A 23,313-nucleotide genomic window follows, 5' to 3' on the forward strand; every position below is an offset into this window, starting at 1 on the left:
ATTATTTTTAATATCTTTAAAACACTGCTAAATTTTTCTAGATAATTAAATAAAACTTTCATCCTTAATTAGAATAAACTTTCAAGAAAATCCTGATATTGCGATGACCTATTTGACATAAAAGCTGAGATATCTCCAATAGTATTGGGATCTATATTATAGCATATTCTGTATTGAACCAAATAAAATTTATTTCATTATTCTATTACCAATTTTCTTGGATAATTTTTTCTTACAAAATTTGTTTGTAAAAAACTGAAATATTCCAGATGTATTTTTTCCAAGCAAATAACCTTTTTTTTATTTTGTTATGTGTTTTTTATTTTGTAGTCCGCTGAAGGAATTTTTGAACTTTTCCCACATATATTCGAGGAATTTTATCAGGCAGTAATTGGCACAGTGTTTTGGCTTTTTCACGCAGTTGACGTCATTTTTGCCACCTTAAGGCAGTTTAAGAAATTTTTACATAAAAAAAAATATTTTCGAATAATTTAAGTAATTTTCCTTTAGAGAAGTGCCAGATTTTCACGGATGAATTTAAAAAAAAATAAATAATTAGAGTATTCCAAAAATATTCCAGAAAAGGCGTGTCTGATTAAAATGGACATTCCTGGAGTATTTTTCCAATTTTCAAGGATAATTTTTACTTCCAGAAATATTTTGTGAAAAACTGGATATTTCAAGTTTAGTTCTACCAAAGAATTAACAATTTTGTCCTTGTCCAGGCAATTGAAGTTACTTTTATCTCCTTGAGGCAGTCTAAGTAATTTTTATTAATTTAAGGTAATTTTTAATTTTAATTATTAGAGTAAAAATAAATGTTTACATTTTTCAATCGATTGAACTCATATTTGCTTCTTGCCAAATGGTTTAAAGAAGGTATCTTCATCCTTTTTATTTTTTATCAAACATTAACAGGGTTTCTCACTTCTTGCAATTGAAGTAATTATTGCCCTTTTGTACTTATTTTATTAACTTTTTGAATTATTTGAAGCAAGTAAAGAGTTTTCCAAGCAGTATAAGTGATTTACCAATTTTATTATGTAATTTTTGACTTTATCCATAAGGCTAATGAAATTTTTATTTTTGGCAAATATTTCATAAAATTTTTTACTCTTTTCAGGCAATTGATTGATCAAATATTTGCTTTTTTCTAGGTAGTATAAGAATGCAATTTTTCCCTTTTCCAGGCGTTTGACGTAAGTTTTGCCCTTTTCCACTTTTTTACTATTTCTAGTACCTTTACAGCTAAATTTTTGTAAATAATTTTTCAAAAAAACTCTTAAATTCTTAATTTGAATAAATCTTCAGAAAAATCCTAAACTAACTTAATTAGGTCATCATCATTAAGCAAAACATGTGGCAAAGATCTGCTGACGTGACGCAAAATATAAATGATCATATATCTCATGGATTGTTGATGCTATAAAAATAATTTGTGTCGATAATCGTGCAATCTTTAATGAATTTAATTTGAATAAATTTTCACGAAAATCTTCCAAAATCCTGGAATATAAGGATTTTGATATTCCAGAAAGACACACCCTTTTTCTCAATGTCATTAAACTGGACATTTCTGGAACGATTTTCTTTATGTTTCCAGGGTACTTTTAAATTTTCGAGGATGATTTTTACTTTCAGAAATATTTTGTGAAAAAGTGGAAATTCCAGGTTTATTTCTTCCGAGGAAATAATCATTTTTTCATGTCCAGACCATTGAAGTAATTTTTTACTTTTTCCAGTCAATTGAAGTCATAGTTGCTTTTTTCCATGTAGTTTAAGCAGTTAATTCTTTCCTTTTCTAGTAATTTGAGGTTATTTTTTTATTTTTTCCAGACATTTGATATGACTTCTCCCTTTTTTAGGCAATTAAAGTAAATATTACCATATTGCAGTTATTTCATTGTTTTTTTAAATTATTTGAATGTATCAAAAAGTTTTTTGCCCATTCCAGGCAGTGTAAGTGATTTTCTCATTTTCAAGTATTTAATGTAATTTTTACCTTTTTCATTACTTTTTTCAGACAACTGAAGAAATATTTGCTTTTTTCCAGATTAAGGATTAAGTTTAAGGAAGTAATTATTACCCTTTTCCAGGCATTTAAGTCGCTTTTTTAATATTTCTACCATTTTGGCTAGATTTTTGCAGATAATTTAAAAAACAAAAATTCCCTAATCAGAATAATACCTCAGGAAAATCCTGGAATAACTTAATTAGGTTATAAGTTATTGGGAAAAAAAACTCCATGACTGGTCAATTTTAACAGAATTGTGCAGATCATCATGCAATCTTTAACTTTGATTAAGACATCTATGATGGCACATTGACTTCCATAGAAAATATAAGCGATTCTTTAGCCATACTTTATGTGACATAAAAGCTGAGATATCTCCGTTACTATTTTAGGGATTTAACCATAAGAACCTACACCAATAGGTATAATAGAAAACGATCGAAAATTCAAGACAACTGTTCAGAAAGTTGCCTAAATTTTATTAAATTTATAGGCAACCCGCTGGACTACTATAGGCACGCGTTTAAAAGTAAAAGTTTAAACAAAGTATATTCGAACAATCCCAAAAAACTACTTTTTTCTTAGGTGGACCTTATACTATTAACCAGTTAGTCTACTGTCGGCGAAAAAAAAATCGTATATCATACAAAGACACGATTTAATGCCGCCTATAAAATAAAGGATATGTATGTATAATGAATAATAAATTAAAATAATATATATTGCCTCTGATAAACCACTAATAAAATAACACAAGAATCTTTGAAGCTGATTAATTTTTATCACAGTTTAAGACTAAAATTTTGTAAAAAAAACGTGGTGCTTCTACCAATTATATACCAAAGAAAACCTAACTAATTAGTAAGTTTTTTCTCAAGCCACACCTCACCCAAACACACCACTACAGAACCAAATAAACAAAAAAAAATTACATTATTAAATGACTAGTGCATTGAATGGAATGTTTCTTTCCTTTTGGCTAAAATATTTTCAGTAATTTAGGGTTTTATTGGTAAGTACACTTTATGCACGAATTGATAATCTAAGAAGCACTTATTTAAAACTAGAGTAATACATAACTTGTTTTTCTTTTCAAGAAATATTTTCATACATAAAGCTAATAACGGTTTTAACCAACTATATAGGAGCTTGGTTCTGTTTTTCTTTTAAATTTAAACAAACATTATATAGGGTGCCTCATAATTGATCAAGAGTAAATTTTCTTTCTCTTTCCCTCTGTGTGATACATTCTATTTCTAAGACACCCTATATAAGTGAATACTAAACATGCTGAGAAGCGTTTTAACACTTTAATCATGATTTTCCCTCAAATATTGATAAAACTACTGTTTTATTTTTTATTAGTATTCTTAGGTGAGTTTTACTGTAATAGGGTAAAAAGGTTCAATATTTATGGTAATTTTATATTTTCTTTAATATCAGATGCATGCTCACTTACTTATTCATTTATTAAATAATTGCCTCCAGATGCCTAAATTGTTTACTGCCATTATTGGCGTTTCCAGTATAATTTTAGATAGAAAATTTAATTTTAGGAAAACTTTCAAGCTAGAAACAATACAATTTTTTCCAGTAAAACATTTAAAAGACTTTCCCCTATAAACTTTATTGATGACTTAAAATGATTTATAATATAAATTTGCCGAGTTATTTGGCCTGAAAATCTCACTTGCCCAATAGAGCACTTTCATTCCTGAACTTGTTACTGGCTTTCCAATATTTGTTAAACCCCTATGGTTAAATTTAAAATACCATGCACCTGATATTCAAACTCACTATTACACCCCAATTTATTATTGTCACAAATATTATCAAGCAAAACTTGGTTGGTTTTAGGCATTTAAGTGTTTCTTACTCTCAAGCAAACAAGAATAAAATAAAGTATTTTTATCACATTTCTCAAAGCCTTCTTCCTGTCAAATTTAAATATGTCTGGTGTATTTTCTTATTTATGTCAAATTACCTGCAGAATGGAGTCGCTTCGGTGCTTTCGAGGGCAAAGTAAATGGGGCGGCCCTAAATGGATCTTCTTGCATCACGAGGCTCTCCCTGGACTTTACGCCCTGAATACCTACAGATAAAAATATGGTTAGGAATGCTTTTAGGAAAATTTATTACCTTAATTAATGAACAATTAGATAAAGTTGAAACTTGATTTGTTTCAATTTGTACCTCAAAAAACTCTCATAGTTAGAGAGGCAGTTCGCTTCGAGGGCATATCGTCAATCTGGGTTAATGATTTGGACAATTAGGATACTTTTGGTTGAAATAATATGTTTGGCAATTTTTTTTGTTTAAACAAGTTTTCACGAAATAATTGGGATATTTTTAAAAGTTAATTTGAAGTTTTAGCTGCGTACACGTAAAGTCTAAATAAAAGACTAAGATGTTTGTATAACGTGTATATTTTTTAAAAATCTTATAGCAAAGCGCTTTCGGCTGCTAAGCCATCATCAGTTCTACCTAAAAGGAATGTCATTAAAAGCATTTCTTTTTTACCTTCCTAAAACAAAAATAACTTACCGTGTCAAAAGTTTACAAAAAACTCTTTTAAAGAGGCCGGACATTTATCAATACGTAACTTAACATAAAACTGGGCACCACAATTTTAAAATATTTTTCTCAAACAACATATAGAGACGAGATCGTATTGTAAAATAAAATGAATTAAAACGAGTTACCTTACATACGTATTTACATTTAAGCCTTTCAACTATTTCTATCTTACTGATAACAATTCGATAGTGTGTTTCCATATGTAGCTATCTACAAAATGCTTTATATTTAGGAAACACAAAATAAAGTTTAATAAATAATAATATTATTGTAAGAAAAAGTCTTCGCCCTCAGGGTCATCGTTCCAGATGTAGAACCACCGTTTCATCCTCATCAATGGTTTCGTCACTACTTAGCAAACTTGTAAAAAAGAGCCGGCAGTCATCTGGGACACTTCCAGAATTGCAAATTTCTTTTAAATGTTTCAGCTTTAATGCTGAAACTTTCCTCTTTTCCTCGTGTAAGGATTTGAGACATTTTTCCATGGAAGCAACTGTCACTCGTCTTCCTCTGTGTGGAAGAATCATTATACTGCGAAAATCTTCATCAAAATATGTTTTAATTTTCATTGTAAAAGGGAATGCCTTTTCATACCTAATCCACTTAATATGATGCCAATTAACCACATTCCCATCTTGATCCTTATTTCGGTTGATCATAATTAGCTTTGCCAGGGTTTTCCAGTCAACAAAAGCTATGTCTTTTTTTTGAAAAACTTCGTACTTATGGTCATTTTTTTTTGCATTCCGGGCAATGGTTACCCATTCATGCGGCAAATAAACTGGGACATTTTTGGATGCAATTTCAATTCTTGCGTGCATTGAATCGCATTCCATTTGGCTGTGTCCTGAAACCAGGAATTTTTGGTCAATGACCTCTATCGGTAAAACTTGTACGGCATAAATAAACATAGCGGCAACAAATATTTATTTTGGCCTCCACATCAGTGGCGGCTTGCTAATAGGGGCACAAGGGCGCGCGCCCCCTCAGTAATTTCATTAAAAATTACTTATTTTAAATTTCAAACTCGTGTGCAGTAATTTTTAATTATATTAGATATATTTTTTATCAACCCGCGTTTAAACGTATAACACAAGCGTCCGTACTATAGGAGATAATGCGATATTCAAATCAACAACCAAAGTGCTCCTGGCATCCTACGTATACCGCTCTCTGTCTCGCGCAAGGTACAGCTCATCTATCTTCCTCTATTTGTCGTGGGGCGCGCTCACATCCGCGTCCATAATTTGGCCGAAAAGCTACTCTCGACGAGAAGGCGGAATTAGTCCTATTCAGATTTTGTCCTACGGTCGATCGGAACGGTTCGGCTTTTCCTCGAAAATCCTGGGTTTGTATTTCGATATAAAAGCAAGATAGGAGGCATTTATATTTGACAACGTCGTATTTACGAATTCTGGTGGCTAAATAGCGACCGATGCGATGGATTGTCTGTGTCGCAACTATTAATAGCTAGATGGCACACGCGGGCGGCAACTGTATTATTATATTATATGGAAATATGGGGTATTCTGTATAGTGTATATGTTACGGTCAATGATGAAAATTCGTACATTAACGATAATGGCCGGGCAATAACGTAACGATCCAAGTAAAATAGGCAATATATGAGGTAAATCGAACTTTTATGACCAATATTCTCTATTTTCTTAAAATATTCAAAACCTGACCTAACCCATTCCAATTGACTGAGGAAAATCGAAAAACTTCGATTTTCCTCATATATTGTCTATTTTATAATAATTTGTATAAGTATAAAACTGATTTAATTTTAAATTTAAATTTTATTAAAAGTTTCATACCTTCTGGCTTCATTAATAAATTCTTGATCAAAAAATCTTTGATTACCAAATCCTTCCATATTTGCAACACACACACACACACACACACACAACAATAAGTTCTAGGTTGAACGGCCTTATTCGTTGTAGTTGTTGTATGGTTGGTATCACATTTAATTTCACACAGTATCCCCCTCCCTGAACTGAATACTGAAATTCGGTCACATTGCTAAGAATATTTTAGAGTTCTGACAACACCGTTTTTAACCGTTCGGCCGGACTCGTAAACGTAGGACAAATTCCGAGTAGGACCAATTCCGATCCCCCGACACATAACACACCGCTCGGAAATACTCGATTATGTTGAGACGAGAGAGACAACAAATCGGAAATCACTTACCAGAATACGTACCGAAAAAACCTTTAGAGACACTGAATTATCGGGGTTGCCAGCGCTATTATTTTACAGGTAATATACTATTTTTTTAGGTGATCGAATAATGATACCATTCGATAAATCGTTAATTAAAAAACAAAACTAATTTCAATAGCTGTCTTATTATTCTTTTTAGTATATGTTTCCTATTTAATGGTTGGGTTGAGTTGTATTGGGCTGGGTTGGTTGGGGCCGAGCTGGGTTGGTAGTGATTTTTTTTTATATAAAAAGGCGCTGGGTGCAAAAAGGACCTGTTGGGTGAATAATCATTTTTCATAAGAAAAACTGACTGCGCAAAAAAAAAACGAACAGGGGTAAAATTTTAATATTTTTTTAATTTTCTTTTTTCAAATGATTGGAAAATGATTGAGTCTCCGACAACGAATTTATAATAAATACGACATACATTAACTTTTGTAATTGTTTAATTTTTTAAATTCGTACAAAAAAACGGCGTTCGATAAGATAGTAAACTGTTACCGTAATTTGTATACATTCCAGCCCTGACAAAACTCAACAATATGAATGAAAACTTGGCTCAATCTTTGCTAAGGCTGTAATAAAGGCTGTAATATATGATATTCTCTAAGAACCTGTTTTTTTTCCTACTTATAAATATTATTAACTAATAACTCATTGCACTTTTTTATGACACCAATTCAGAAATAATGTTAGTCACAAATTAAGTAATAATAATAATAATAAAACAAAATAAGTAAATTAAAAACTGTATAGTCTATTACAGTCCTTTTGGTTATTCAGTATGTTATATTTAAGCTGACACACTATAGTTTATAATTCAAATATCCTCGGAGGCATATGACTTCATCAAAATCATTCAGTTTCTCCAGCATATTATCCTAAATTGCACTTTTTCAAGTTTATTAGTCAAAAGTAGTAAATATAAACACTATCTATATAAACACTATAAACACCACACCTATGCAAGTCAAATAGAACTTTGCTTGCCACAACTTTACACAAAAAAACTTGCACTTTCCCAAGTGATGGTACGTTTTTTTGGCGTCAAATTCCTCTTCACTTCGCAATAAGTATAATGCAGGTATTTAATGTTCTAAGAAGAAGAATCACAGGATAGGAGGCCAAGTAGAAAATTACACAAAGTTAGTTATAGTATTTCTTAATCAGTATCAGGAAGTATCATCAGCCATCATCACCAGGTCCTTTGTAATTATATCTTAAAGCTTCAAATATACTGAAGAACTCACAACTCACAAATTAATATTTTTTGGCAAACTATCGATAAATATAACCTAATTATTGTAAGCACGACTCGAATGTAAACAAAATAATATACCTATACCTAACCCTATTTTGTGTTAGATGACAACACTACAGCTATTTCGAATAAAAATTGGCTGACGTGTAAAAGACCCAACCGATCATACTCGAACGTTTAAAATATTTCGCGGGTATTGTGGCGAATGTCCATTATGTCGAATGATGATTGTGTCGAATGCACCCGTCTCGAAAAGCTACTCTCGACGACCCATCTTCTCGGCTTTTATCACGCTCGTTACCGATCGCGAGGCGCGCTAAAATTTAGCGTCCCAGCAGAGACAACCAAAGAGACGCGCAACTGTGCGCTAATAAAATATCCGATTATTTTCCATCTTTGTCTCTCTTCGTGAAAGGTGAACGTAGATGGCGCAGATAGCGTTTGCCGCCATAATTCATACCGGCTATTAAGCATTTAATGATTTATTTTAAATAAAATCAGCCGTTATGTCTCAGAAGTCAGAACATCATAATTATGTTCTGAGACAGAACGGCTGATTTTAATTAAAACAAATAAAAAGTTATTGATATGTTTTTAATTGCTCAGAACGATGGCAGACTTTAATTAAAACAATGCAATTTAATAACATTTAAATTGGGAAACTAAATAAACTAAATATAATTCTGACACGTTTTGTATTGTATTTTCAGTATATGGTATAACTATAATATGTGCATGCATTTTCTTAATTATTTTCATAATTTATAATTTAAGACGGTAACAGTAACATGCATATACATAAATGCAATTAAAATATAGAAAGATTTTAATTAGCACAGTACTATAATAATATTCCAAAAAATATATCCTTTGGTGTAACACTTTTAAAATCAAAAAGTTTATTGTTTTGCTGAAGATGCTAATATCGTTAGCGAAACAGGTATCCAGAATAAATGAAATTGATTTGGTAAAGTGGTAAAACTGTTTTTCCACTAATTAGTAAAGAATAGTCTATTCTATAATAATGAATATACTGTTAAATTTGTATGTGTATGAAATACATATACACATGTTTCATTATTTATGATGCAGTATTTTTTTAATCAATAAAAATTAACTAAAAGAATAAAACAGAAAGATTACAGCTAAATTTAAAATAGCAGCAAATAGTCAGCACAGATATTCCGAACAAATGTTATTCTTGTAATTATTTTAAGTTATATTATAAAAATTAAATTCACTTGACTATTTATGTCAGTTATTTAATAAATTTTTTGCTTATAAATCTCTTAATTTTTCCTTTTGAACCTCCATGGAATACCTATTTTAACTACAGCCTTAACAATTACCTTAATGAATATATTTCTGTTCCTAACACATGTCAAAACACTAAAATCTGTATCCTACAAAAAACTACAACTACTAACTACTGTAACCAAGTTCACCTAAACCCGTTAAGTAATAAAATACGTAAAATTTAAGCACTCGTCCAAAATCTCAACTAATGATGTAAAACAAAACAAAATTAATCAGCAACAACAACTATTCAGCCATATTGAAATTCACGTGTTCATGTTGAGCAAGGAAGGATTGCACTGTTGCCGTACTTAATTATAATTTTAGAAATACTAGAGAATTGGACACAAGCTATCCCGTATTTTTGCATTCATTTAGACGGAGATGGAAGAATGTTTTCTCTTGACTGCTCTGATAATTAAATACATTTAGCATTGCAAAAGATTAGTATTGTGGCGCCACCTTAGCTCACCTTTTATCAGGGAAGAGAGAGACAACGAAATTCAATATATACCGATTAAAGAGAGCAACAACAATAGGATAAAAATTTCTATCTAGTTGCCCGTCTCTTTGGTTGTCTCTGGTCCCAGTTTTATCGTGGATTCGGCTTTTGTTTTAATGTTTTGTAAATCGGACCGCAGGCGGCAGGAAGACGTTTTTTGTTGTTTATTCGGCAAAATTTTGTTTTTAATCGGTTCCGTGATCGGTGGTTTGTGTATGTGTGAGTATTTCAAGAGTGAACAATACAATAATTATTATTGAAATTTATTAATGAATCGTGTAAGCTTTTTAATTAACTGTAATTTTTCAAATCTTTCACTGGAAGAAAAAGTAAACATTAAGACTTTAGGCGGACCTTTGTCGGATTTAAATATTACTCAAGTGAGTGAAAGGAAAACACAACAAAGAAGTTTTACTCGCCGTTTTTCGAGGGACATTTATATGAGAAATAATTGGATATGTGGTTGTGAAGAAACAAACGTATTATACTGTTTTCCGTGTGTGTTATATTTTGTCGCTGGCTCTAGTAGTGTCGATCCAAGTTGGGCAAGAAAAGGGGTAAGAGATTTACAACATCTTGCGGCTAAAATAAAAAAGCATGACATTTCACGAGGACATATAAATTCTTGCGTCTTTTGCAGAATTCAACAGTCTTTAAAGGAACATCTAAAATGATTCAGAACGATATTTTGGAGTGTATGCTTTATGTTTGTAGACAAGAAATTTCCAACCATATTGAAAAATCGAAATTTGTATCAATACAATGCGATGAGACTACGGATGTATCAAATAACTGCCAAATGGTAATAATATTAAGATATTTTTTTGATAGATCCATTCATGAACATTTCTAGGGATTTATAAAGGTTAAGGATAAAACTGCAACAGGATTAAAAACGTGTATCGAAAATTAAATTGATCCGCTAATTTTAAAGACACCTCAAAAATTATTAGCTCAAACCTACGACGGGGCAAATGTAATGAGTGGTTCAATTAACGGTGTTCAAGCTCAGATTAAATTAAAATATCGAAACGCGCATTTCGTTCACTGTTATGCTCACCAGCTGAACCTTATTATGCAAAAATCGGTATCTCAAAATCCGAAAGTACGCGTTTTTTTTAATAATCTGTCTGCAATACCAGCTCTTTTCTCAAATTCCTCCCACCGATGTGATGTACTACAAGAAATAGTACATAGAAAATTGCCTAGAGTGGCAACAACCAGATGGAATTATAATATTCGCACCGTGAATACTGTTTATGAAGATCGCGAAGAATTAATTGAGGTTTTTCAAGAAATTGAGCAGAAATGTGAGAAAAGTGTGACGTCAAATGAAGCTTCCGGTTTAAGGAGAGCATTAGAGGATCCAGAAGAATTCTTATTCTGGCTTACCCTTTTTCACAAAATTATGCCGCACGTGGACATACTTTATAATCAGCTCCAGTCAAAAAGTAAGGATAGTGTGTCATTGCAAAAGGATCTGTCGATATTTGAATCAAGCATTGCCAAAATAAGAAACGACACCGATAATATTAAGGCTAATGTAGAATTAAACTTTGAAAGTGTCAAAAGAAGAAGAACTGACGATAACTTGAGAAGTATTATTGCAAAAGAGGTATGTGATACAGTTGTTACCCAAGCGAAGGACAGATTTTCCTATCGAGGTCATCTTCAAGCAGCTTACTTGTTCCATAAAGAAGCGTATCCAAAATATAACAAGACCTTTCCAGTGGATATTTTAGATAATGTAGTTACTTTTTATCCAATGTTATGTAAAATTAGATTAAGAACTGAACTAGAAGTCATTTACTCAAGACCAGATTTCTCATAAAATATTGGAGCTATGAACTTGCTTTCATTTGTTTTAGAAAATAATCTTGGCGAAACATTTGCCGAAACAATAAAATTATTAAATATCATTGTGACGACCCCAATGACAACTGCAAAGGCCGAGCGCAATTTTTCCACCCTTAAGCGAATAAAAACCTTCCTGCGAAGTACTATGCTCAATGAAAGACTTAATGCTTTAGCCATGATGTCCATCAATAGAAATTTAGTAATGGAAATAAACAATTTTGATGAAAAAGTAATGGAAAGGTTTATAAATATGAAAGACCGTCGAGCAGATTTTACTTTTAAGAAGTAGCTTAAGTACCTATTGAACATTTATTAATAAGTATAATTTTTCTTCACGTTTTAAAGTTACTTGTTATTGTTATTAAAACCGTAGAGAGGTGGCAAAAATTTTCCGTGATGTGTAAATGCGATTGTTTTGTAACAATGTTCTTTATTTTTGATTGCCAAATTAAGACATTTATGTGCAAACTTTTTGTGATTGTACCATGATGACTTCAAACCGTCATGTCTCAGATATTATAACATATACTTAGGTACGTCCAGTTATATTTTTTTATTTATTAGTAAGTATATATTTATTTGGATTTGCGCGCCCCTCCATAGTCAAATGTCACGAGCCGCCACTGCTCCACATGTGTCACTAAAGAGCTTTACATTTTGAATGGATGTAGAAAGACTTTTGAGGTGGTGGAATAAACAAGATGCTATTTCGCATGGGCCACGTGAACCTTCTACTTCAGACCACATGTAGCATTTTCCAGAATTATCTCCACAGGTTAAAATAGTGAAATTGTATGTGGCTAACTTCGTCTTGTAAAAAAGAATGGGGTTAGTGGGATCTGTTGGCACATACAATACTTGTTGCAAATCAAAGTTGGCGGAATGTATTTCTTTAGGATTTTCCTTTGCTGCATCCTTATCCAAATTATTTTCCTGTCTGACTCTTTCTTTATTTTTAATGTGATCTTCATAGTTTTGCAGCAAATTTACTTTGATTTTCGTGTTAGCAGATTCATACGCTGTACATGTTGGACATTGATCCTTTCGAGGCTTATGGAATGATAGATTAAAATGAGAATTAAAAATATGGCGATAGAATGACTCCTTTAAACATTCCATTTTTTCTTTGGCATAATCTTCTTGGTATAACCTGTGCATCTGCTTTAGGTTCAATTTTGAATCCAAGTACATTTTTTTTAAGTCTTTTCTGCAGTAATGAGAAGAGACTGTAGGAAATTTCTGAATATGTTGTTTTACTGCATTTTCTGATATTTTAGAGGTACCATAACCGCCTCTCTTATCTTTTTCTGTGGTGTTACTATTTGGGACACGTTTTTTAATGGCAAAATTCAGAAATCCCTTTTTAACACCAAGGGTATTAAGTAGTATTGTTCTATAGTTGGATCAATGGATCTTTGCGTTCACGTCACTAAACTATCATTCAACTCAACACAATTGTTTCTCATCCGCTCTCTTTCTAATTTAGACAAATCAAATGAGAAAGAGCACAGAACGTAAGTCTTCAAAATACTCGAGCTACGGTCGGAGCGACAGTTATGAGTTAGACAAGGACAAACATCCGATCGCATGTCTATGATAAACTTTCAACATCATTGGCTCGCCGTCGGGTTTTAAAATCGATTATTTCCTTCCGGGAGGGTGACCGTTTTCGCAAAAATGTACTAAATATAATACATTTTTTATATAGAAGTATACTGGTATAATATATGTTTTATGTTTAGATATTAAAAAAATAACTTGTTTTAGCGGAGTAAAAAAGACAATAAAAGTAGCTCCCTTCTTAAAAAAAATAAAATCAGCTTAGAACCAGATGAAACCTTTACCAAATCATTAATTAGGTTATTGTACATACGAAATGGGCATTTACGATTTTTTTTAGTGGTACCGAGTTTTATAAAATGGAGAATATTGCAAAAAGGCAGGAATTAAAAAAAAGTGCTTTTTAACCTTAACCTTTTAATATCTCTGGAACTTTTTAACATATTCAAAAGATTTTTTTTTTGTTTTAATAAGAATATATAAGCGCTGAAAACTGCTATAAAATAAATCCAAAAAACGTTTCTTTTTATTAATATAACATTTAAAAATCATTAAAATTATATTTTCTGCAATGAATTTTTGAGCAAGCGAGAAACTTCTTTATTTGAAAACATTTTTCCATACAATCTGCGAATAAAAGGTAGACAAAACTGTTACGAAGTTTTTAAAAATAACTGCAATCGGATGTATTAGCTAGATTGCGAGAAATCCACCTGCAAAGTTGTGCCAGATTAGCGAGTCAAACAACAGTTGCCGACGTTCGCGGGAGACGCGTGACTAATCATATCAGAGACAATCAAATTTGTTTTTCTCTGGTTGTCTCTTTAAAACTTTTTTCTCTTTAAAACTTCTTTTCTTTTAAAACTTCTTTATTTCTTTTTTGTCTCAAATCTTTAAATTTGGTTGTCTCTGATCATATCATAACCACTAAAGCTGTGTCGTAACGCTCTTGATTTTTGTGCGTTAAAACACGTTTTTATTGCGTTGGTGTGTGTTTATGTTTTATGAGAGTTTTGTTGATGTGTTTGTTTCTGTTTCATATGAACAATAGCAACAATGAAGTGCCTCTTATGTGAACAATTATTGAATAATGATGATTGTATTGTAAAAAAACCAACACAAAAAGGTCTACGTATGATAATAAACTTTGCTCAGAAAAGAAATGACCCTATTAGCCGTAATATTTTGGAGAAAAAGGAGCAAATGTTAAACGGCACTTTGACAGTTGTGTACCATGTATCTTGCAGAAAATCATTTACAAGTGAACAAAATTGTAAACAATTTGACCAAACCGACGACACACAGCCAAGTACAAGCACGGCCACTCGCAGGGGTAGTACGTTTGATATACGAAGAATGTGTTTAATATGTGCCAATCAGGCACTAAAAATAAAGAAAAATTGAGATCCGTACAAACAGGTTAGTATAAAATTTTAATTATAACTACGAAAAGTTTTTTATATTAAAAAGTTGAGAAAAATATACATAAAATTAATTTTTTAAATTAACTCTTAGTGGGTGCAAAAGGTTAAAATTGGATAAATTTATAAATATTTTCCGCCGTATGCAACATCTTTTAACTAATAGCAGTGACAAGTTTGGTTTTTATTACATTGATTAAATGAATTTAAATTAACTTTTAACTGAATGTGGTGGGCGATGTAATACGACCACTAAAGTTTTCTGTAACTCTATCCATGGTATATCAATTAATTATCACATGGGATGTGACAAGTTTGACCATTTAGAGTTAGCTAGTGCAGTTTTTAAAATACTTCATACATTTATTAAAATCCTCCTTTTAGATGAGTTTTAGTAAATTACACATGTAACTTTTTATTCTAGGAACAGGAAAAGGTACGCACGAAAAAAATATTAATGCAGCACAAAAACGGGAAGATATTTCTATGATTTCAAAGCTATGTGGATACGAGGATTTGTTTGCTTATGATGCCAAATATCATAAACGATGCTATAGTCACTATATATCAAAAAAGAATATTCAGGCATTTAGAAACAAACAATTAAAATTAGGAAATAAAACTCTGTTATCACCAAAAAAATAATCCCCAACGAAACAAGATAATTCCGCGGAGACGTCAGATTCAACGAGTGAATCTGAATTAAATTATTTAGATCATGAGCCATATTTTCAAGAAAATGAAGTTCATATCTTACACAGAGCGGCTAGAATATTAAAGAATCAAATGCGCTAATTTCAATCCAAGCGGAAAGAATTTCCCATTCCTGAGGACATAAATGAGTATATGGACACATTACAATTTATTTCTTATTTTAGGTGCATATATCAACTAAAAATTTGGTATAACAGTCACATACCATATATGAATTTTGAAGACCCAAGAAAATATGGATAGACAAATGATAGAGAGTCTAATATATGCACTCCAATATTTTCGACACAGGATCCCGTCCCAAAGGAACTACAGAAAATTTTAGTTCTTCGATGTTTCGATGGAAACTGCAACACTAGAAAGTGTATATGTGTATCCCAGGGCTTAAAGTGTTATAACGAATATCTTAAGTTATTATTATTCACCAACTTCATTTATAAATTATTCGTAGATGGTTAATAAATGGCGGCAGTTGGAAGTACGTTCGGTCGGCAACGGTATAGAGCGCGGCAATTTCCTACGCGTTACTTTAAAAATTCATATTTCAAAAACTATTTCGGATAGAAACCTGTGGCTTTTTTTAAAAACTTTCTTATGGTTTTTTCTACATTTCATTCGTAGCATGTATGGCAAAATTCATCATAATAAAAAAGTTTATCGCTTGCTGAAAAATTCAATACCAACAATATAAATTTTCATGTTTTTTATTAACAAGAATATAAGTTTTCTGCAATTATTTTACTGCAGTTGTTAGCGCTTATATATGCCCTTTAAGCAAAAAAAAAAGAAAGTTTTAAAGAAAATTTAGCTATATGAATTAGTTTCGGAGATATTGGCAGTTTAATGTATAATGGTAACATTTTTGAATTAAACCATTTTTTTTTTAATTCTGATTTTAAAAAACTCGGTACTATTAAAAAAAGTCGTAATTACCCATTTCGTATGTGCAATAACCAAACTAATGATTTGGTAAAGGTTTCATCTGGTTCTAAGCCGGAAATAAAAATTGAAACATTTTAACCCGTTATTTACTCCGCTATTTTCTTCTAATGAAGAAAGGACACCACGGCTTGTAAATAAAACAAGTTTTAATTTAGAATTTTCTGTAATAACATCTCATGTTTAGTACATTTTGTGGAAAGTTCTTTGTACATCTTAGATCTTCGTATGCAACCACAAGCAACCATGTATGTTTATGTTCTCGACTTTGCTTTGCCTTGCCAAAGAGTTTTAGAGAAATTTGATTTGTTTTGTTTTCTTATTTACTGTTCATCGTTGTGTTTTGTGTTTGGTTGAAGCTCTATTGAAATAGTTTTTCGCCAAACCTTTTTCTGTTTTACAAACAGTTCTTTTGAGAACTTATTTTGTGCCATTCGGTATTTAACCTAACATTCGAATGCCTGGAAAACGCTTGAATTCTCAAGCTCGTATGCTTGTTGGAAATTTAATCGCGTACTTTACGTCTGAAAGAGATAATAAGGGACCCCTAATTTCCTTGAAGGCTATCCAAGATGTAAATATTATTTTAATTTTTGATTAATAATTAGGAAATGTCTACCACACCATTCATTGTGGAATTTAATTTGATAAACATGTGAATTTTAAACTTAAAACTGAATTGCAAAAAATCCTAGAATTTCAATATACTAAATAGACTTAAAAAATTTAATTATTATGAAATATGCTATAATGAGGATGGGTAGACATAGCCTTATAATAAAAAATATAAGTTATAGTAATAATGAACATTATAAATATAGTTAAATTTTTTTATTTTAGTAAATAAATATTTGAACTTTGCAGAGTTGCTGATGCTTTAAAGATAAGCCTTCGAACAGTATCAAGCATAAAAATTCCCAAAGACCGAAATGAGTTGCCCTCAACACCAGGCAAGGACCGGCCACGGAGGAAGGAAAAGACTCAAGATCTTAATGAATTTACAAAAATGGATGTTCGTAGTACATTGTATGACATGTATGCACAAAGTAAGTACAACATTATTACGCTGCATCATTTTATAGCTAAACATTTTATTTTATCTTTTCAGAAAAACAAGTTACAATTCATATGCTAAAGGAAGAGCTACATCAAAAAGAAATTCTTCACATTAGTTATGGAAGCCTTCGAACACTACTCTTTAACCTAGGATTTAAATACCTTAAGGATGATAACAGACGTGCATTAATGGAGACAACCAATATATCTTCAATGAGGGCAGCTTTCTTCAGAAAATATATGGAAAACAAAAACTCACCATTTGCACGTCAACTTGTGTTTTTGGATGAAACTTGGATCTTTTCTAAAGGCAGCAAGATGAGATCATGGCAAGACAATAGTGTTAAGAGTGTTCGTAAGCCAGGTGGTTTTGATGGAAAACGTTTTATTGTGTTGCATGCTGGACATAGTGGAGGATTTATTAAAAATGCCAGTTTAATTTTTGCCTCTAAATCTAAAACATTGGATTATCATGGAGAAATGAACCATGAACTATTTACGAAGTGGGTTGAAAATCAGTTGATCCCAAATCTAGAGGAACCTTCATTAATTATAATGGATAATGCTCCGTACCATTCTGTCCAGCTAGAAAAGCAACCTTCATCCTCATGGAAAAAACAAGAAATTGCCGAGTGGTTAGTGAAAAATAATATACCATACAATAGACAAATGTTTAAGCCTGAGTTATTAAGCATAGCAAAAATGTACAAAAGGCCAAAGCAATATAAAATAGATACAATATTGCAAGAAAATGGACATGAAGTTTTAAGATTGCCACCCTATCATTGTCAATTTAATGCGATTGAGATGATTTGGGCAGATGCCAAAAATTTTTACAATACCCATATTGGTGAAAATGGGCATAAAGATGAAAATGTACTGGATATGTGGAAAAAATCATTAGAGAAATGTACACCAGAAGTATGGAACGCTAAGGTTTGCCACACTGAAAAAATAATCAAGGACTGGTATGATGACCTCCCTGGTCATTATTGAAGAGATACCCCAAATTCTGATTAGTTTAAACAGTGAAACTAGCTCAGAAGATAGTGACAGTGATTATTCATAACTGAATTTTCTATCTTAAACTTTGATATTTTTTTGTTCAATGAGAAAAAACTTGTTTTGAAAAAAATGTTTTGGTGTAAGAATATTTGGGTTACGGTATAATATACGGGTTGCTCCATTTCTTTTAGCATATTACAATAATAAGTATCTCTTATTAACTAAATCTCTTGTTTGTAAAAAAAAAAGAAAAATTTGAATGGAGGTACAAATGATTCATTTTTTGTTTTTTTTGTCAATAACTTGTTTTTAGAAATAGGACTGCAATAAAATACATAATAATGGTTTAAAACGCTCATGAATACATTATAATTATGTCTCAAACCTTTATACAAAGTGTTAAAGCTTTTCATGAGCTTTAAAGGAATAAAGTTCATGGAAATTTATCGTTATATAATATGTATACTGTCTATTTTCGATGAAAATCTTTCTTTATTAAAAATTGTTATTAATATTTTATTGTGAAGTAAAAAAAAATCTTATGATAACTTTTATGAGGTCCTAAAAGACACTGTGTATGAAGTACCTCATGTCAAAAAATTGGAATTAAAAATAAATATGTATCTCAAAAAATTTTATGAAGTACCTATTGCATTTAAAAGTAGAAAAGACGTGAGTAATTTAAAGAAATATTCTACCAGTAATAAAGAACAGCAGGTTGAAATAGACAGCAAATAGCTATAAATAAATTAGCTGCCCTAAAAGTGACAATATACTAAAAACAAATTTCAAAGAATTGCAGATTTCATCTCTGGCGAAAATCGCCGCCACGGAAATTGGACATAAAACCCTATTATTTTTTTTAAGTTTAAAAATTAAATGCCGCCGCCACTGATGCTGGTTTGACAATTGATTAATTCATATAAACATCGACCTTGAACATGTGATGACGTAAACGCAAAGATCCATTGATTCAACTATACATACATTTATTCTAGAATCCTTAATGCACAGATAAAAATTCATAGATTTGGATCTTCTTAAGTTGTTAGTGCCAGTTGTTCTTCTTTTACAATCGATAACCTCTACCAAATATATAGGAGAATGAGCTGGGATCTTATTGGCTAGGATATGACTTTTATTATAATTTAAAAAAATTTATATTATGATTAATAATTTGAGTTTTATCATAAGGGTTGAAAATTATTGATATCAAAAATAGAATTAATACTGAAATGATAACGGTTTATTTTATTAACTTTAGCACCAGAATACCTTAGAAATTGCCTCTTAAAGTTCTATAATCGAGCTATGCGTTCGCTAACATTTTGGATTTATTTTATTTTCTTATTCTTTATGTATCTGAAGAAAATAAACTGTAACACAATGTTATTATATGCGACTATCGCATGGGTGTGTAAACACACTTTTTTTTTACGTGACTTGATGACTTTAATGACTTCAGTCTATTGAGCCTACAGTGTAAAGTTATGAAATTCCTTCTTAATTCTACTTGTGTATTTAAGCATTTGTCATTATTTCTCATCTCTCTAGTAATTTCAATGTCCTCCAAACAATCCAGCCTCATAAAATTTCTACTAGAAACATTAATAAATAATTTCGAATCCTTATCAGGATCAAATTTATGCTTTGATGTTTTTAAATGATGCTCAAAGGTCGACTTATTCACGTTTTTTAAATGTTCCTCAATGCGAGTATTCAGAGGTCTGCAAATCATTTCATCATCACCAGCCGAGTGTTTATTATAGGTAGAAAAGTTTATAAAGAACCGGCTGCTCAATATGCGCACAAACCCATTTTTCAACACAAAATCGATAGAAAATCCGGTGGCAGAGAGAAAAGATGACCGCAATATATTTTCTCTCGCTTCTTATTAAAGAAACCGCAAGAACAAAGCAGCCGCCGTACTTCGTTTCTTTGTACCTGCCGGGAATTTAAAGCCTATGACGTAGCCTGAAGGCCTACTCAGTGTCGTCTCGTACGGAAAGTGAGTTAATCGTGTTATAAGGCATTTAAAATCTGTTGTGTGTTTTTTTTTTAAAGTATAATAGTGAAATAGACTATAGTTTTTTAGTTAGACTATCCGATTTTTATTGTAAAAGGTAAGTAAAATTGGTTTAAATTATTCAATTGTCAAATAATTTAAAAAATAAATGAAAATTAATTACTGTTAAAAATTATATTATTTAAAATATACTTTGATTTTAAGTGACAAAATAATAGGTATTTTACTTGTAGGTATATGTGTACAGCCTAGAGTGTGCATGTGTATATTAATTTTTTTACTTTCTAATTTTTTTTTAGATGTCACCTAAGAAAGTAGGCAAACAGGGACAAATAATTCACAGCCAAGGGAAAGAGATTATTTCAGTTTTCCAAATTTACTACCTAATTCCGTCCTAGTATTAGACAATGCAGCTTATCACAATGTGCCTGTAGTCAAGAATGTTACATCTGGAACTAAAAAGCAGGAAATAGTTGACTGGCTCAAGGAACGTAATTTTACATTTGAAGCAAAACTCACCAAGACAGAGTTATATGAAATAGTGTCTGAAAATAAAAAAAAGTATGTAACTGTACTATAAAAACCAAGTTGGACGACCTAATGGAAAAGCATGGACATATTGTGTTACGTTTGCCTCCATATACCACCCAGAGCTTAATCCGATAGAAAAAATTTGGGCAACTGTTAAGAATTGGGTAGCAAACAGAAATTCCACTTTTAAATTGGCGGATGTCGAAACTTTGACAAGGCAGAAATTTGCGTAAATTTCAAATGATGAGTGGATAAATATTTGCAACCATATAGACAACATAGAAAAACAATATTTCAGAAGTCATCACCTTTTTGATGAAGCATTGGATTCTTTAAAATTTACAGTAAATACAGGCTCATCTGATGAAGAGATCGAATGGTCTTTATCGGATGAATCTGATTTAGGTTGTAATACACTATCTGATAGTGAATAAAAACATATAATATGCAAAATAATGAAATAAAACTTTAAGCTTATACCAATTTGTTTCTTTACACAAGTTGTTTAAAATACCTAATCCTTAAAAAAAAAAAAATTCGAATAAAGAATAATTTTCAGCTACCTATTTGAAGTCCTGTTTTAAAAATAATTAGCGAACTACATCCTCCTGTAAGTAAAACTATTTTTTATTAGATTTTTTATGGGCACATCACAATGCTAAAAAATATAATTTTAATTTATCTACATTTTTTTAAACGAATCTCGGAGCAATTAAATTCAAATATATGCATTCTTAGTTGGTATTTCAACTAAATCAAACGCACTTATAATATCGCTAGCTATACCTACTAAAAATCTAGGGCTATTTAAACTCTAGTACAAATAAATATTAATAATTTCAACAAGTGTGCCGCCTCCACTGTCTTCAGACCTCGACATAGTCATCTGACCCGATCGATAGAATAACGAGATGCGCGGATTTTGCCGCCTGTTGATGTCACCGGTTCTTTATAAACTTTTCTAACTATAGTGACAGATAAAACAATTTCACGTATTTCACTTTCATCATACGAACACAAAAAAAAATAAATTTAAAATTAGAGATGTTGCAAGCAAACAAACCTGCCCATAGTTCCACGACAATGCTAATTCTAGCCTTTCAATGTATTCTAAGCAAGTTACTTACTGCTTTGACTACCTCCGCTCCCTTGTCGTATCTTATCGAATTCCGCCCCGAAAATATGATCCTCGGTCATTTGACTGAACGGGGTCGCTTCCTCGAACGGATTCCAATTCTCCACGTCGGCTGATAACGATCTACCATCGGAACCTAAAAAAAAAGCCGACCTTAATGCGAGTCTTACCGGTTACTTACCTAATCGCTTACCCAACGGATGACTGACGTCGCACGTGGATGCGGAACTTCCCATGGGCGCGATGACGGCGTCTTCGCCGCAAGCGCGAGTCGGCGAATCTCTCGATTTCGTCTTTATGGAAGACTCGAACGGAGCGAGGAATTGGGTGGTTTCGGTCGCGAACGCTCTTTAAAAATATTGAAAAATATTTAAGGGATCTCTATAGAATACAGGGTGTCTGGAAAAAGGAGGCCCCAATCCACCGGCCACATATAGAGTAGACCAAAATAATGCGACCAAAATAATCGACTCGTTATGGCATTTTTTAATTGGGCGCTCGATATACAGGGCGTCAACATGAAAAATATAAAATCGTTTTTTTGAAGTAAGTCGAGTGTTTCATAAGATATTAAATTAGAATTTGGTGTGAGGGGGTTTTTTGGAACGAGAAATTGAAATCCGTTCTCGAATTCGCTATACCTTGCAGAGGGCGCCGCCCGCTGTATATTGCATGTTTTAAAAATACCAACTACTTTTTTGTACCCCTGTATAATAAAGTTCTAGTAGAAAATTCTAATTATTCAATTTTTTCTTCTTAGTAAATGTCGCCCTGAGAATCTTAATTTTGAAATCTAGATACATTTTAACAAGTTAACAAAATAAACGTAAATTATTTTTTCTAAATTAATGCTAAATTACTTATTAAAATAAAAATCATAGAATAATGACCCTAAATTATTTGTATTAGGTGACCCCCATTCATTTGTATACACATACGAGCTCTCTTTATTAAAAAAAATCTATGACTTTGAAAAATATTTGGTTTAAACCTGAAATACTCTCCAGCTACAATGATTCTTTCCCTTAAATGATCCTCGTTTAAAATCGGAACCATATACAAAAAGTCTTTCATACATCCCCAGGCTGAAAAATCCAAAGGTGTAAGGAACGGGGTGGCCACGGAACAGGAGCATCTCGACCCCGACCAATCCAGCGATTAGGCAATACTTGGTGTAAATAGTTCCTAACATTTATAGCAAAATG

At 31.7% G+C, this 23,313-nt stretch overlaps 2 protein-coding genes across 4 annotated transcripts in view; one reads left to right on the forward strand and one right to left on the reverse strand.

Moving 5' to 3' along the window:
• LOC126750613 (BMP-2-inducible protein kinase) overlaps positions 1-23,313 on the reverse strand; it is a 93,117-nt gene that overhangs the window by 22,535 nt on the left and 47,269 nt on the right. For all 3 annotated transcript variants that reach the window (XM_050460264.1, XM_050460265.1, XM_050460266.1), the window contains 3 exons: positions 22,302-22,456; positions 22,101-22,244; positions 3,999-4,106 (listed from right to left, as the gene is read on the reverse strand). In XM_050460264.1, coding sequence (XP_050316221.1) covers positions 3,999-4,106; positions 22,101-22,244; positions 22,302-22,456 — 407 coding nt within the window. The remainder of the gene's footprint in view (positions 1-3,998; positions 4,107-22,100; positions 22,245-22,301; positions 22,457-23,313) is intronic.
• On the forward strand, positions 16,340-18,655 carry LOC126750614 (uncharacterized). The gene is made up of 2 exons (XM_050460267.1): positions 16,340-17,401; positions 17,464-18,655. Exons 1-2 carry the CDS (start codon positions 17,362-17,364, stop codon positions 18,405-18,407), a joined length of 984 nt encoding a protein of 327 aa, XP_050316224.1. The 5' UTR covers positions 16,340-17,361; the 3' UTR covers positions 18,408-18,655.

This window comes from Anthonomus grandis, chromosome 2 (genome assembly GCF_022605725.1).
Source record: "Anthonomus grandis grandis chromosome 2, icAntGran1.3, whole genome shotgun sequence".
NCBI classification, from domain to species: Eukaryota; Metazoa; Arthropoda; class Insecta; order Coleoptera; family Curculionidae; genus Anthonomus; species Anthonomus grandis.